The following is a 14,293-nucleotide window of genomic DNA, read 5'->3' on the forward strand; positions in this document are numbered from 1 at the left end:
TGTGGAGACAATTTCAGCTTTATTTCAGTCAGCCAACACCGTTTCAGTCCCAAAAAATGTGACCAGTGAAACCCATGAAGCCACCTTATGTGCCACCACCATGTCCACAAAGTTAGTGTCCCATTCTCTGTTTGAAGTGCTCCAGTATTTTCCTATTGCATACTTTTAACTTTTCCTAACATCTTCAAGTTCACAGCTGTAGCAGAGCTTCAGAAAACCATGAACACAACTTGCCCTTTTTTTAGAAAGTAATTTCTCATCTGAGGTGAGGTTATTTTTGTTCGTGTGTAATTCCAGACTAACCTAGCAATGAGCTAATAAGTACCTCTGCCAAATATGGCTGACTGGGAGCAAGAAACAAATTTATCTGTGTTTACACAGCAAATCGCAAGGACAAACACATCTGGAAATTGAGTTTCTTCTCAGCCATGTGTTTAGACACAAGTTAAACAAGACATAATAGGGTCGGTGTTGTTCTGTCTGACCCAAATATCACCCAATTTAAATGAAGAAAAATTAGATTTAATACAGAACAGCAATAACATGGCCTCTGTCACTATATAAGGTAACTTCAAACTGAAACAGGAGTGTACAAGGCCTGAGTATTTCATCACTCCATAAAACATCAGTTTAGTTGTGACCTCCACCAGAATGAGCCGTACAGCTGAATCAAATCATAACACAGAAAGCATGGCTGCACATCTGCCAGTTGTTTCAACTTAAACTGCGACCGGGAGGCCGAAGTGAACAAAGATCTGGGATGACACAGTAAAGGTAAGGATCAGAAACGTGGGTGCAAAAAAAACAAATGTTTCTTTCTGCATAAAAGTTTCCCCAATCGAAGACTATACAAACGTATTGTACATTATAACAAGTTAGATTACAGCTCAGGTTTTCTTTTGTACACGTCCATACATACATCTTTCTTTTGCGGTCTGTACATCTTGGTTACAAAAAAATACATGCCATTTTGAAGTATCTATGGATATAGAAACAAGAAATGTTCAATTAAAGGTAACAGAGCCTAACTGCAGTAAGTAACTTACTGCGTAGCAGAGACGCCAGCTTCGTCTGCCAGAAACAAATAATGCACTCAAACTGATCCAGACTCAAATCAAAATGCAGACAACATGATGACTGTGCTCCTCGTGCCAGACTAAAACTGGAGCGAGTAAATGATGACTGATCAAAGAATGTTACGATATTGAAATACATAAAAGAACGGGTATATTTATATGTGTACATGTGTGACGGAGCTGTGCTCAGTGGCGTCTCATTTTCACTTTGCGTCCTGAACTCTCCCGGTGTTTGTCGGAGTCTTGACCGCGTCTCCAGTAGTTCTCTGAGCTGATGCTGTGACGGCGGTGACGGGAGTGCGACGGCCGTCTGTTCTCCTCTTTGTCCATCTCTAGCACCCTCGGCCTGGTGGAGGACAAACATTGAGATGACAAGTCAGATTTGGATCCCCATTTAACACTATAGCAATTTACATGACACCAGCTCAAAAGGAACACAAAGGAACATCGATACAGTCTCAGCTATCTCCTTTGCACAAATGTGTCTTACACCCTTTTCAGACATGCAATACGTAACATTACTGGCTTCAGCTATCTGTTAAAGTGATGCCTTTTTGTCCTTCAGACACAGGTGAGTGTTAAGTTAACGTTCCTTATGGCTTCATTCAAACATGACAGCACATTTACTGGAGTGCAAGAGAGAAAGAAGAGCGTTGTCTGTTCTTTCACAGGCTGCATCGCTCATGGATTTTAAATTATTTTGCCTTTGAAGTCTTAATTAATAACCATTGTGGGCGTGAGGGACGCTCGCCCCCGCTTCACACAGTGAATCCACTGATACATACTCGCATTATCTCATCATTTAATGTTATTAGAGAGCAAATTCTGCTGCCTGTTATATAAAGTCAGACAGCGCAAAAGCATTGAATGACAGGACTTTAAAGGCCTTTACACACCGGGGGTGTGACGAATAAACGACACGAAAATATGAAATGCTTGCGAATATTTAGCATCCAAACTATCCATACCAGCAGAAATGCGACAGCTGCAGCACTTTTTGAATAAATGGTTTGAATAGATTTGCAAAGCTATTTCAGTTTCTTTTTAGCGAAATGCTCTGAGTGAATTTGTCTCTGGTAAACAGTTACGCAATATATATGTCTAGGGCTTTTATTGTGAAAGGTAAGAACGGAAGGAGTGGATCTGGTCTGTGCTGATTTTGTCAAGGTGAGAATATTGGTCTGATTATTACTGTGGTTGCACTTTTTTTTTTTTTTTACTTCACTGCCCTGGTAGCACCGCACCGGTAAATAGTTTTTATAGACTGATCTGCTCTGAGAAGATCGATCTCCTCAACAACTTAAAACGGGCTCTTTCACAGTGTTTCATAGTTTATTAAACTGAGTTTGTGCACAAGATATGATGACCAGGATAACTCCATTAAAGTAATCTTAGAAGGTGGAACAAGACGTGCATTTCTTTCTGTGCATTCTTTACCATACTAGCAGCCTTTACGTTAATCTGACTGCATTCCTTTCAGACTTGTCGTGTTGAAGGTGACAGAAATGTTACTATGTCCGACCTTGTAAGATTGCTGTCTTGACTTTTACATAAAAGTCAGCAGGGTACTTAATCAGACATGAGACAGATTAACGATAAGGTGGCTTTGAAGGTCATCATGGATCCACACGGTTCCTAATAACAAAGACCTGATCCATGATTCAATTTGGGCCTGTGTCCAAATTATGTTCAGTCTAACTCGGTCGAGACAGGGTCTCATTGTATTGCTGGGTGTCTGGGGTCAGTATGTCCATGTATCTAAGTGAGCCAACTGAAAGCAGTCCTACATTAACATTAACCTGCGTTAGTTTCACGTCCCGGTGAGAGGGTAAAATATGATCGAGGAAGTACGACTGGAGAAACAGATCCATGAGTTTGAAGGCTTATCAGACGCCAAAACACTGCACAGTGATTATGATGTAATGAGAAAGGACTGTAATGCTCTAGATTTTACGGCTTGATCTTTTGTCGCAACGATCTCGGGGTAAACAGCAGAAATACGGCATCCATGTTGACAACTAATCTACCAGGAATATGTTCTTGGACTTATTTGATTGGCCAACGCAGCGCTTTGCCGGATGAAGCTGCATTGCATTCCTGCAAAAGTTGAGCCTGGTTCAGCGTTTTTTGCCAGACAAACCTGGAGATTTTTTGCCGGAGCCCTGAGTTGGCATCCCTGCTATGTCAACAAAATGACCTCAATCAAATGAATGAGGGGGCTCCATTTTTTGTGTGCAGGGCTAATACCCAGAGGACCTAATCATATGATGTGCAATAATCATTGCAAGAGACTAACATGTTTTTTGAGGTGAAATAGAGTGGGTAAACTGTGGATTGCAAGAAAAGAAATTACACATATTGTTACTCTTTTCGACCACGGTGGCTTGTCACGCATCATGTTGCTGACAGTGTTGGTGTTATGATTCTACTTCCTGCTTTCCCTGTAGCTTAATAAGGCTGATATCATATTTTATATTATAAAAAAATGTAACAACTAATTCTGACGTTCGCAAAGTGTCTCTAAATATCAGGTGGAACTATCACCGGGCCTGTTTTTCAGATTGACCGACTCACTGACTGTTCTAAGGCCCCCTATGGATCAGGTCTATCTTTTTAGTTATTAGTTTATGCAAGTGTGGCAGGTTTTCCATGGGTCTGTTTCGATTGGACCCATGAGGACCTCTTCTGTGTCAGTATGTTTGTGGGGGGTATATACCTGTGAGCAGCATCAGGGTCTGCTTTGCGATGAGAGCGTTTGGCTTTCAGAGGAGCAGGTCTCTCTACAGGAGAAGCGCTTAAAGGGCTGTCGGAGTCCAGTCGAGGAGCATCTGGTCTGGTCCTGGCAAAAAGAGGAGGGAGAACAAGTACGAGGATCAGAGTGAGATTTCACACAAGATTGTTACTTTTTTAAAGTGATCGTATGTTGACTCACTTTCTAAGGATGATAACTGCACGCCTCGCCTTGATGTCTTGGGGCCGGATGCAGTGGGTAATGTCATCAGCAGCGTAGCCACTGAGAGAGAGAGAGAGAGAGAAGCTGTAAGAAATGCTGTAAGAAAACAAAAAAATGCAACCAATGCATGACAGCAACAAACACACACACACACACCTGAGTACTGTGACACTCCCTCTCCTCACAGGCAGCACAAACACAGGCTCTGACACCCGGATGGGTTTGAACTGGAAGCGACAGCCAAAGCAGAGAGCACTGTCACTGAAGAAAGACACTGAGACGATGGGGCGTGCAAAGATGTGCAGAGGATCCACATGTGACACAATGCAGCCACCTGGTTGATAATCATTGATGACTGCACTGTTCACAAACCCTTCTGGGACCACTCCACTGGACACCAGACGCTTGATCACTAACTCATGCACCCAGCTGGGGATGTCATCCACCTCTCCTTTCCGGTACAGCCTCTCCTGACCCGGTCCACGCTTCTCCAGCTGGGATCCATACGTGTAGCCCTCTCCGAAGAAGTACTTGTTGCGTAAGGGCGCCCTGTCCACGGTGTGCTCCCGGTAAAGTCCAGCCTCTCCCTTGGCCACCACGTCGTCGATCTTCCCTTCAATGAGAGCGCACTCCTCTAGTGTGAAGATGTTCTTCTGCAGGATGCTGCTCTTCACACGGCTAGCCTCCTGCTCCCGGTTCTCCACGCTGTCATCGCTGTGATCGTTGTTATCCTCGTCGTTGTCGGACTCTCGGATCTTGCGCTTTCGTGCTTTCCCGTTACTCGTCCCGTCCACCACGTATTTGTTATTCTTGAGCTCGTCTCTGTGTGGAGTCATGGACTTCAGCTTCTCCCTCAGGTCAGAGTAGCCACTGGCTGCCATGTCAACCAAAACAAGAGCACTTCTGTAGTGTAGTTAGCTCTCAGTTACTGCATGTCAGCTCTGTTTCAACAGGCTGGTTATATATATGAAGTTAGATGTCAAAGGGAGTCTTTGATTGAGGGTAGCTTAAGGACCTCTCACTCTCACAACCAAAACAAGACGACTTATGTAGTAGTTAGCTCACAGTTACTGCATGTCAGCTCTGTGTTTCAACAAGCTGGTTATATATATGAAGCTAGATGTCAGCTCTGTGTTTAACAGGCTTGTTATATATATGAAGCTAGATGTCAGCTCTGTGTTTAACAGGCTTGTTATATATATGAAGCTAGATGTCAGCTCTGTGTTTAACAGGCTTGTTATGTATATGAAGCTAGATGTCAGCTCTGTGTTTAACAGGCTTGTTATATATGTGAAGCTGGATGTCAAAGTGAGTCTTTGATTGAGGGTAGCTTAAGGACCTCTCACAACCAAAACAAGACGACTAGTGTAGTAGTTAGCTCACAGTTAGCACTGCAGCATGTCAGCTCTGCTTCAACAGGCTGGTTATGTATATGAAGCTAGATGTCAAAGGGAGTCTTTGATTGGAGAAGTCGCTCACTCACTCTCAGCGGTGTGTCCAGCTCACACTAGTAGCTAGCTAGCATTAGCTGCTAGTAGCTCCTCCGGTCTGTCTGTGCACCAGAACAGCAGTCTAAGGTGTGAAACTGTGACAATCTGCAGGTGGTATTACCGGGAAGCCTACAAACAAACAGCTGTGATATAAACCGTCGACACACTACGAGGCTGTAACGGTAGCTCTTCCGAGCCGTTGCCTAGCAGCTAGCAGCTAGCTTCCACTAGCCTGGCTTGGTCTGTCCGTCGCCGCCTGGAAATACCGACCAACCACGCAGCAACATCTCACATGTCACCGTTAACACTCCCCAAACCCTCCGGTTGCTCCGGTAGACGGTTCCTCCTCTCAAGAGTCCAGGAGGAAAAGCATGTTGTTTTATCTGCAGTAAGGGTCAGTTCACAGGTTTACAGCACGGTAACTATAACCAGGCTGCTGCTCCATGAAAAATAAAAAAGGCTGGAAATAAACTCGTGTAACCTGCCAGAGATCTGCGCATGCGCAGTGGTGGAGCTGCCAGGGATGTGTTGGTTATGAACGATCTGGTTCAAAGAGCCGGCTCTTTTAAGTGACCGATAAGAGCCGGCTCCCGTCCGAGAGACGTTTTTTTTTTTTTTAAAGGGACTGTTTGTAACTTTTTACACGTATAAATCTACCGGGTCGGTTTCCCATGCGTGCTCGTTCAGACAAGACTCCAACACAAACTACACGGAAGCACCAAAACCGTAGAGTTATATGTAGTGAAGCCCGTCTGTTAAACAGTGTCAACTCGTCCTGCTCCAGCCCCCTGACAACAGCCAGAAGACACAGGAGAGACCGTAGTTTTGGTTTCCAGGGCCGGAGTCTCTGCTCCTCTGCCTGCTTATCTTCACTCACACACCGCGCCCGTTATCACGTTCCACTCTTACGTGCATGTGCGCACACTACACACTGCAGAAGAGTTAGTTTAGCTCTGAGAATATCTAGTGAATGTACAGTGGACGTTTGTGCAGAAATAAATGCTGCAGCTCCTCCAGACCAACAGAGGTTTCCCGTGTCTTGTGAAGTGACGGGGCTCTGCAGCGAGAAACGTTATCGTCTCCGATGCCGGTGTCTTCCCTGTTCCCTCCGACCGCGGTCTGGAGGCTGAAGCAGGAAAAGCCAACACCATGGATCAGCATTGATTCATGGCAAGACCTCCGTCTGGTCAGCTAACATTACTGCCAAGCAGGTGAAATATAGAGTGATATTGTGCTTTTAGCTGACGTGTGTCGCCTCACTGTTTTGAGCGATGCTTGTTCATGTCTATTTAGAGCAAGCAAGCGCGAGCCCGACGCTGACTTTCGTTGACTTAATGGCCACAGGTGTTGCTGTTAACAAGCATTTCTGAAAGTTACAAACAATCCCTTTAATTAATTCAAGTCAGAATGATAGGACAATTTTCTCTGCGCCACGGGCACTCCATGCACTGACTGTGACTGAATGTTGTGTTATTGACGTCAGTGCGACCAATCAGGTGATGACAGACAAGGATCATACCATCAAGCATGTGCGGTGCGCTGACGGTCTACAGGTACAGAGCAGGAGGGAGAGGAGGAGAGAAAGAGAAAGAGAAAGAGTACGGTGCGGTGCGGTGCGGTGCGGTGCGCGAATAGCAGACAAGATGAGTGACAGTCGGAAACGAAGCAGCATGTCAAATTACAGTATTCTGGAAATTATAAGGTTTAGTATAATTTTATTGAATAATTTAAGTGATATATGTGCACACATACTTCATCATAGGTCAAAACAATGCTAAATTTGGCTGAACTATAAAAAGCAGAAATTATAAAATGAAGAGTCGTTTGGGAACAGAAAGAGCCGCCTCTTCTTGGTGAGCTGAGCCAAATGATCTGGCTCACTAAAAAGAGCCGAAATTCCCATCACTATGAGCTGCCAGTGTGAGGAGTGACTGTCACGTGACCTCCTGACACATAAAACACATAACAATCCATTTTTGGGAGCCCCGAGGGCACCATGCTCAAGGCGACTGCTAATTTTGTCCCACTAACCTCTTATTGACTTCCATTAGGTTCAGTGTTCATTTAAGGTTGGTATTTATTGTATTGATGCATATCCATTATTATTATTATTATTATTATTATTATTATTATTATTATTATTACTATTATTATTATTATTATTACCTTTTTTTATTATTACACACCAAAAACTGACAATAACTGCACTATACTGTATAATGACTGTGCAATATCATTATCATTATTACTACTAAGGTGTAATTCATACTGTGCAATATTTTCAGGTGGAATTTCATTTCATTCTCACTGTGCAATATAATTTTGCACTTGTGCAATTTTTTTAATAGTCTGTTTAAGATAAGATAAGATAAGATATTCCTTTATTAGTTCCGCAGTGGGGAGATTTACAGTGTACAGCAGCAAAGGGGATAGTGCAAAAAACAAGATGCATCAGCTAACAGTAAAAAAAGAGCTAAACAAAGTGTAACAAAATATGAACCATTTAAATAGAAGGAAGTATAAAAATAGGAGCAGTATATACAGTATTGACAATAAACAGACTATTAACAAAATTTGAACCGTCTCTTCCAAATTCACATCTTTTTTTGCACATTTTTTACTTGGAAAGTGGAAAGCTTATTTAGATTTGTAAATCTTATGTCTTATCTATTGTTTCCATCACCAGACCCATATTATCCCTAACAGCTGTAAATTGAAATATGATTTTTTTTTTTTTTTTACATTATTTCTATGCTTATTGTATTTGTTACTTTACCTACATACCTATATTTAGATTTTGGTCTGACATGATTTGCCAATTAATCAATTAGTCAAATTTATCAGCAACAATTTTGATAATTTATTCATTTTAAAGTAATTTATCATAATTTCTCCTTTTTGTATCATTATAAATTGAATACTTTTGGGTTTCCAACTGTTTCAGACAAACAAGCAGACGTTGCCTTGGGCTATGTGGACTTGTTATGGCTATGTTTTAGGCCTTTTTGCTATTCTTATTATTATTTTGTGACATTAAAATATCAAACAATTAAATTGATTATCAAGGAAATAATCTACACATTAATCAATGATAAAAAATGCCCATCACAATTTACCAAAACCCAAAATGACATATTCAAATTGCTTGTATGGTCCAACCAACCGACCAAAACCCAAATATGTTTAGTGAAATATTATTAAAGACGCAGAAAAAAAAGTTGAAGTGATTTTTGGGCATTTTTGCTTAAAAATAAACTCAAACAATCAATTTATTAGGAAAAAATGTGCAGATTAATTTCCCATTGACCAACTAATCGATTAATCAATCGTTTTTATACAATTTTTGGCATATTATAGATTAAGCAATTATGTTAAATATAAAATTAATCAATAATGAAAAAGTAGTTACGTGCAGTTGCAGCCCTGCCTGAGACACTGTTCAATAAAATAAATATAAATAAATAACTTTGTTGATTTTTATTATATGATACCTATTAAAACATTCAGTTGTGCCATTTTATACTGATACCTCCAAATACTTGTTGTGTAATCATTTTAATCACTCATATCTCTCTCTTTAAAATAGCGTATTTTATTTTGATAAAATATTCTTTACAAAACAATCAAGTGGATGCATTAATATCAGTTGAATACAACAATTGTTTACACTGACATCAAGTTTTACATTAAACAGTATCAATAAAAAAAATTAAAAGACATGTTACATATCAGTTATAAAACTTTGTAATGACAAGGCACCAGCCTGTGAAGCGTCCTCGCTGTTCAGTAACAGTTTCTGTACATTTTAAAACATCTTTAATGTTTAATCAATTAAAACTAAGATACTAAGTGCATTTATAAAGGTGTCAACCTGAAAGAAACATTATTGACTTTTCACTGTCTTCAGGATGCACTTTGTCCAGTTAATGCTGAATAATAATCAAGTAAAAGTGAGACTGACTTCAGGGTACACGTTAGAACACCTGAAGGCAAGAAGAGGTAGGATAGTTATAAGGGTTTTGTCTACATGTATGTGAGTGTGTTTGTACAATGAAGCATTTGTTATAACATGGTGATTTCGCTGGGTGGCAGGATGAGCCTCCTCTCCCGCACAGACATCATGTTTTCCACCTGCATGGCAACGACTCGACACAACTCCAGGCCCTGCGGACAAACACCGTCAACATGAGCGCAGTAACAGCAGCTCTTCTGAAAATGATCATGTGTGGCCTCTGAAGAGTGTCCTTGTCTGTGTTTGCGTCATACCTGCTCCAGCTGTAGCTGAGTGACCCGTTGTGTGTTCATGTCCCCCAGGGTGAGGTCTACGTACGGGTAACTCGTTCCAGCAGTGGGCCTCTGGGTGCGGCTGGACTGCACCTCCACCAGGGGGACCGTTGCCATCAGCTCCTGCACCACGGAGACCAAACATTATAACATACAGCTGTCTACAGCGTGACTCTACTTCTGGGCTCATGTTTCGGTCACGGTGAGTTGAGTCATATGTTTCCTTACATGTGTATTTTTGTGCAGGAAGTGGAGGCCATGTTGATTGACAGCAACAATACAGGGGGCGTAGTAGGTGGTGGAGCTGCTGCTGTGGATGTAGAAGAACGAGGAGCCGAACATGGGGAATGCGCTGATCAGTCCTGCACGCACAGAGAAACAGAAATTAACAAGAGTGAGTGCAGATTGTCACAATTCTATTCATCACATGAATTGGACAAAAAAAATACTTTTTTAAAAGGGGCACTTCACATATTTTTCATACCAAGTTCACTCTATTCAGCCAGTTAGACTGTTATTAGGTCATTAAATAGGCGTTATCAGTGGTTATAAGCCACATAGATGTGGATCAGAAGGGGTCTGCTATACCCACTAGTAGGTTTTATCATTGATTCACATGGTTGATCAGCGAAAGAAGGATAAAAGACGACGACCTCTAAAAACCGTAGTAATAATGACAGGAGCAAAAGCGGAAGTCAGGCGCTGTTATATAGACAGCGTGAAACTCCATATGGGGTGGAGGGTTGGAAATTAACTTTTTTTTTCCACCTGCAGGGCTGGACTGACCATCTGGCATACCGGGCATTTTCCCGGTGGGCCGACGTCCTTTTGGGCCGACGCATGTCTTCTTTTTTTTGGCCCATAAAACAGGTGAAGCGGCCCGCTTCTTTTCCTTAATTGACACAGGGCTGGCCCAATCGCTTTGTGCCGGGCGGCCACAGTGAGGAGGAGAGGGAGAAAGATGAGGGAGGAGTGTAGAGTTTGCAGTAAGCAGTTATGGGCTGCTTGGCTCAACATATGTCGTGAGAGATGAGGAGTGCTCGAAGTTGGCCTGTACGTAGCGGTACGCAGTATTTTACTCATTTTACTCCTTGGCGTACCGTGACTTTTTCATGCGTACCGGAACTTCTCACAAGCTGTCAGTACTCTCCTCTGCCCTGTCCATATCAGGTTCTCTTTGAGATTCATAATGGTGATACATAACGGCGCAGCACCAGCGTATTTGCGCCGCGTGGGTTTATTGTTTTAAAGTCACTAGAATTCAGGAAACAAAGTCTCTGAAACTAAATTTTTTCTGGGGGAGGACACCAAGACTCCCCGCTTTGGTTTTGAAATCCTTCGTATTTTTGAGGTCTTAAGGTTGGCAAGTATGCAAAACAACCACATTTGAAGGTATCTCCTCGAACAGAGCCTTCAACAAAATGTGATACACACAGCACAAATGGCTGGTGATGGGGCTGGTCTGGGCCAAAATACCAGGGCCGATCTTTTGTCTCAGTCCAGCCCTGGTTGTTACACATGTAGAGAAAAAGTAGCTAAAATCACAGTTTCTTTTTACCTGCAGTGCCTCCTCTTAACATGAACAGGAGATCTTACCCAGAAACTGTGCTCTGGCCTGGTGCGGGTTCAGGGTCTGCACTTGCTGCATGTGTTGCGTCACCATGGTAACCCACTGCTGGGGTGGCTGCTTTTTGAATAGAGGCGTGGCGATGTACTCTGATAGTTCATGTCTGGAGGAGAGAAGGAGATAAACAGGAGTCTGCTGCTTCACTCAGTGACTTCTCAACATTTCTCAGGATGATTTAACTCAGCGAGCTGTTTCTGCTCTGCTGTCGGCTCCGTGTGTGTGTGTAGGTGTGTGTGGGTGGAGAGAGATAGTGATAACAACAGTACGAAAGGACACAAGTTTTTACAGTTGAGAAAAATAAAGTGTCACCCACTTTAAACACAAAAACTATTGTCTGCATTCTCTCTTCAACAATGAGTTTCTTCCTGTACGGTTGTTGAACATCAGAGCTGAATGGAAAATGTAGAAAAACATCCAGTACAGCTTCAATGCTGCTGTACTGTAACTATCTATGTGCTGTCATGTTGTCCCCATTACACATATAGAATAAAATATACAACATTTAACAACAACACATGCCCATAAATCTAATGTACGTCTCCAATAAATGTGCTGAAACAGAGGCACAGTTTAAGGTTGAGTTTCCTAAAATAATTAACCTGCTAGTAAAACGGATCTTTGTGGAGAAATTTATGCTAATATCACTTTTATATTTTGGTCGAGTTAAAAGTCAAATGCATGCTGAAAAAATGGATATAAAGTATGATTATCTACTTAGAAAAAGTCAGAATAATTGCTTTAAATGCAATTAGATTCTGGAGGCTAAAGGGAAACCAAATGGAAATAATTACTGGAGCAAATTAAAAGCATGGCGGCAGTGTTGACTGTATAAAAACAAGATGGCCTAAATGGCTGTGCTGTGTACATTGAAATCTTTGAGAGAATGGATGACTTTTAGTGGGTGGACATTAGGTGGCAGATGACCTCTGGGTCTGAAATGTGAAGTCAATGCTGAAGTGCCTTAAACTTGCATTCTTTCTAATAGCCAGCAGAGGGCGACTCCTCTGGTTACAAAAAGAAGTGATTGTATAGAAGTCTATGAGAAAATGACCCTACTTCTCACTTGATTGTAAACATGAGTTTATGGTCTCAATCACTAGTTTGAAGTTTTCTTCAATACAGCATGATGTTCATTTAGTAAATTATGGTCCCATTTAGAGTCAAATAGACCATAAAGGAGGATATGCTTTAGGGCGTGGCTACCTTGTGATTGACAGGTCGCTACCACGGCGTTGTCCGGTCTTTGAGCTGTCCATGTTTTCATCTTACAGCTTTAACCCTTTCACAGTGTGTTTTCAGTTCATGGAAGTTAATTGTAACAGTTTTGGACGCCTAAAAATGTCTTATTCAGCGTTCAGTTGTACTTAGCTCCAACCTCTCAGGTCACTTCTGGTTGCCAAAAATCAAGATGGTGACGGAGACTTTTAACCACCAAAATCGAATCACTTCATCCTGGAGTCTAGGTGGACGTTTGTGCCAAATTTGAAGAAATTCGCTCCTGGTGTTCCTGAGATATCATGTTCACAAAAATGGAACAGATGGACGATCGGACAACTGAAAAACATAATGCTGTCGCCGGCGCGGAGGCAAAAAACAATATGTTTGGATTATCTATAAGACTCTTTAATCCCCTGATCACTGAAACTAGAGTCTGTATTGTCAAACATTGTTATCTTACATGGTGGGGATGAAGATGATGTCTTTGGCTCTGTGCTGCAAAGCTGCCAGTTTGGAGATCTGGTGGAATTGCTGATCGCTCACTTTTCCGTGTGGAAGAACATTTAGCAGGCCTTTACGGTAGTCTGGCAGGATCTGAACATACACACAAACACAGTTACACACTCACATGCAGGTAACATGTACTGTATGTATGTTAGACACCACCTGTCATACCTGGTTGAAGTGCATGGCGACGCAGAGCTCGTTCTCAAACTTGAGCGGTTGAGACCAGACGACTCGTCTGACCCAGAAGCTGTAGTTGCTGTCGACTAACTCGGCCTCTGTCGCAACATCCAGGATGTACTCGCGCTTGTTCAGAGGACGCACATTCTGACCTGAACACACCCACATACACATGTGATGTCATTTATTACACAGAGATGTGCATATTCATCTGAAGATAAACTTAGACACAATGCAAAGAGTCCTGTGTTAGTGGTTCAAGGAACAAAAAAAAGCGTTGGAGCTTTCAGCACTGAAAACTTGATAACCCCGGGTTCACATAGGCCGCGATGCGCCGCGCTACATGAATCGTGGCGCAAGCCGAAGCCTGGCTGTGCACATCAGAAGCACATTTCTCCCCGCTGGTCAACAATCTGTTTGTGCGTGTTTAGTGTGCCTGCTCGTCTCTCTCGTTCTCTGTTTAGACACGACTGACAAATATGTGGAATAAGTACGCAATTTAAAATCTATGATCACAAACAGCAGTGACACCAGGCTATTTCTAATACATATTGTGGATGGATTTTGAAATATCATTGGGTGGAGGGACTGGAAGGAATCAAAACTCTGGGAGAACAGCAGCAAGAGAGGGGAGGGAAGTCAAAGGCGTTTGTGGGATGCATATTTTATCATCTTATCATAATCAGATCATTCATATCACATATAATATATAATTTATATTGTTTATAGTAGATTATCAGCGTATTTTCTTGCCAGATTCGCCCACTGCACATGGAGAAAATAGACCAGACGCCAAAATTATCGTTGAAGATTGCGAGCCGGCTGTGGAGCTCCGTGATGCGTCGAGTCCTATGTGAACAGCTCAATTGATTTACATGGGTTCTGAAAGGACGCGGGACGCGTTTCTCCGAAAATCGCACCGTTTTCGCGGCCTATGTGAACCCGGGGTAAGATTGAAACA

General features: G+C 42.2%; 2 protein-coding genes and 1 long non-coding RNA gene across 3 annotated transcripts in view; 1 reads left to right on the forward strand and 2 right to left on the reverse strand.

Moving 5' to 3' along the window:
* Window positions 1–6,041, reverse strand: alkbh5 (alkB homolog 5, RNA demethylase). Its single transcript, XM_037764599.1, has 4 exons — window positions 4,186–6,041; window positions 4,009–4,089; window positions 3,793–3,915; window positions 1–1,422 (listed from the first exon to the last, which is right to left on the reverse strand). The coding sequence occupies exons 1-4, from the start codon at window positions 4,908–4,910 to the stop codon at window positions 1,263–1,265; spliced, it is 1,089 nt and encodes a 362-aa protein (XP_037620527.1). The 5' UTR covers window positions 4,911–6,041; the 3' UTR covers window positions 1–1,262.
* Window positions 6,042–9,091: 3,050 nt separating this feature from the next.
* myo15ab (myosin XVAb) overlaps window positions 9,092–14,293 on the reverse strand; it is a 61,207-nt gene continuing 56,005 nt past the window's right edge. The window contains exons 70-75 of the mRNA XM_037765529.1: window positions 13,324–13,484; window positions 13,109–13,242; window positions 11,400–11,533; window positions 10,032–10,165; window positions 9,786–9,926; window positions 9,092–9,683 (exon numbers count right to left, since the gene is read on the reverse strand). Coding sequence (XP_037621457.1) covers window positions 9,582–9,683; window positions 9,786–9,926; window positions 10,032–10,165; window positions 11,400–11,533; window positions 13,109–13,242; window positions 13,324–13,484 — 806 coding nt within the window. The 3' untranslated portion in view covers window positions 9,092–9,581. The remainder of the gene's footprint in view (window positions 9,684–9,785; window positions 9,927–10,031; window positions 10,166–11,399; window positions 11,534–13,108; window positions 13,243–13,323; window positions 13,485–14,293) is intronic.
* On the forward strand, window positions 10,057–11,497 carry LOC119485775. The gene is made up of 3 exons (XR_005206368.1): window positions 10,057–10,197; window positions 10,578–10,673; window positions 11,368–11,497. It is a non-coding gene; the product is annotated as an uncharacterized LOC119485775 (long non-coding RNA).

The sequence above is a fragment of the Sebastes umbrosus genome, chromosome 3, assembly GCF_015220745.1.
Source record: "Sebastes umbrosus isolate fSebUmb1 chromosome 3, fSebUmb1.pri, whole genome shotgun sequence".
Classification (NCBI taxonomy): domain Eukaryota; kingdom Metazoa; phylum Chordata; class Actinopteri; order Perciformes; family Sebastidae; genus Sebastes; species Sebastes umbrosus.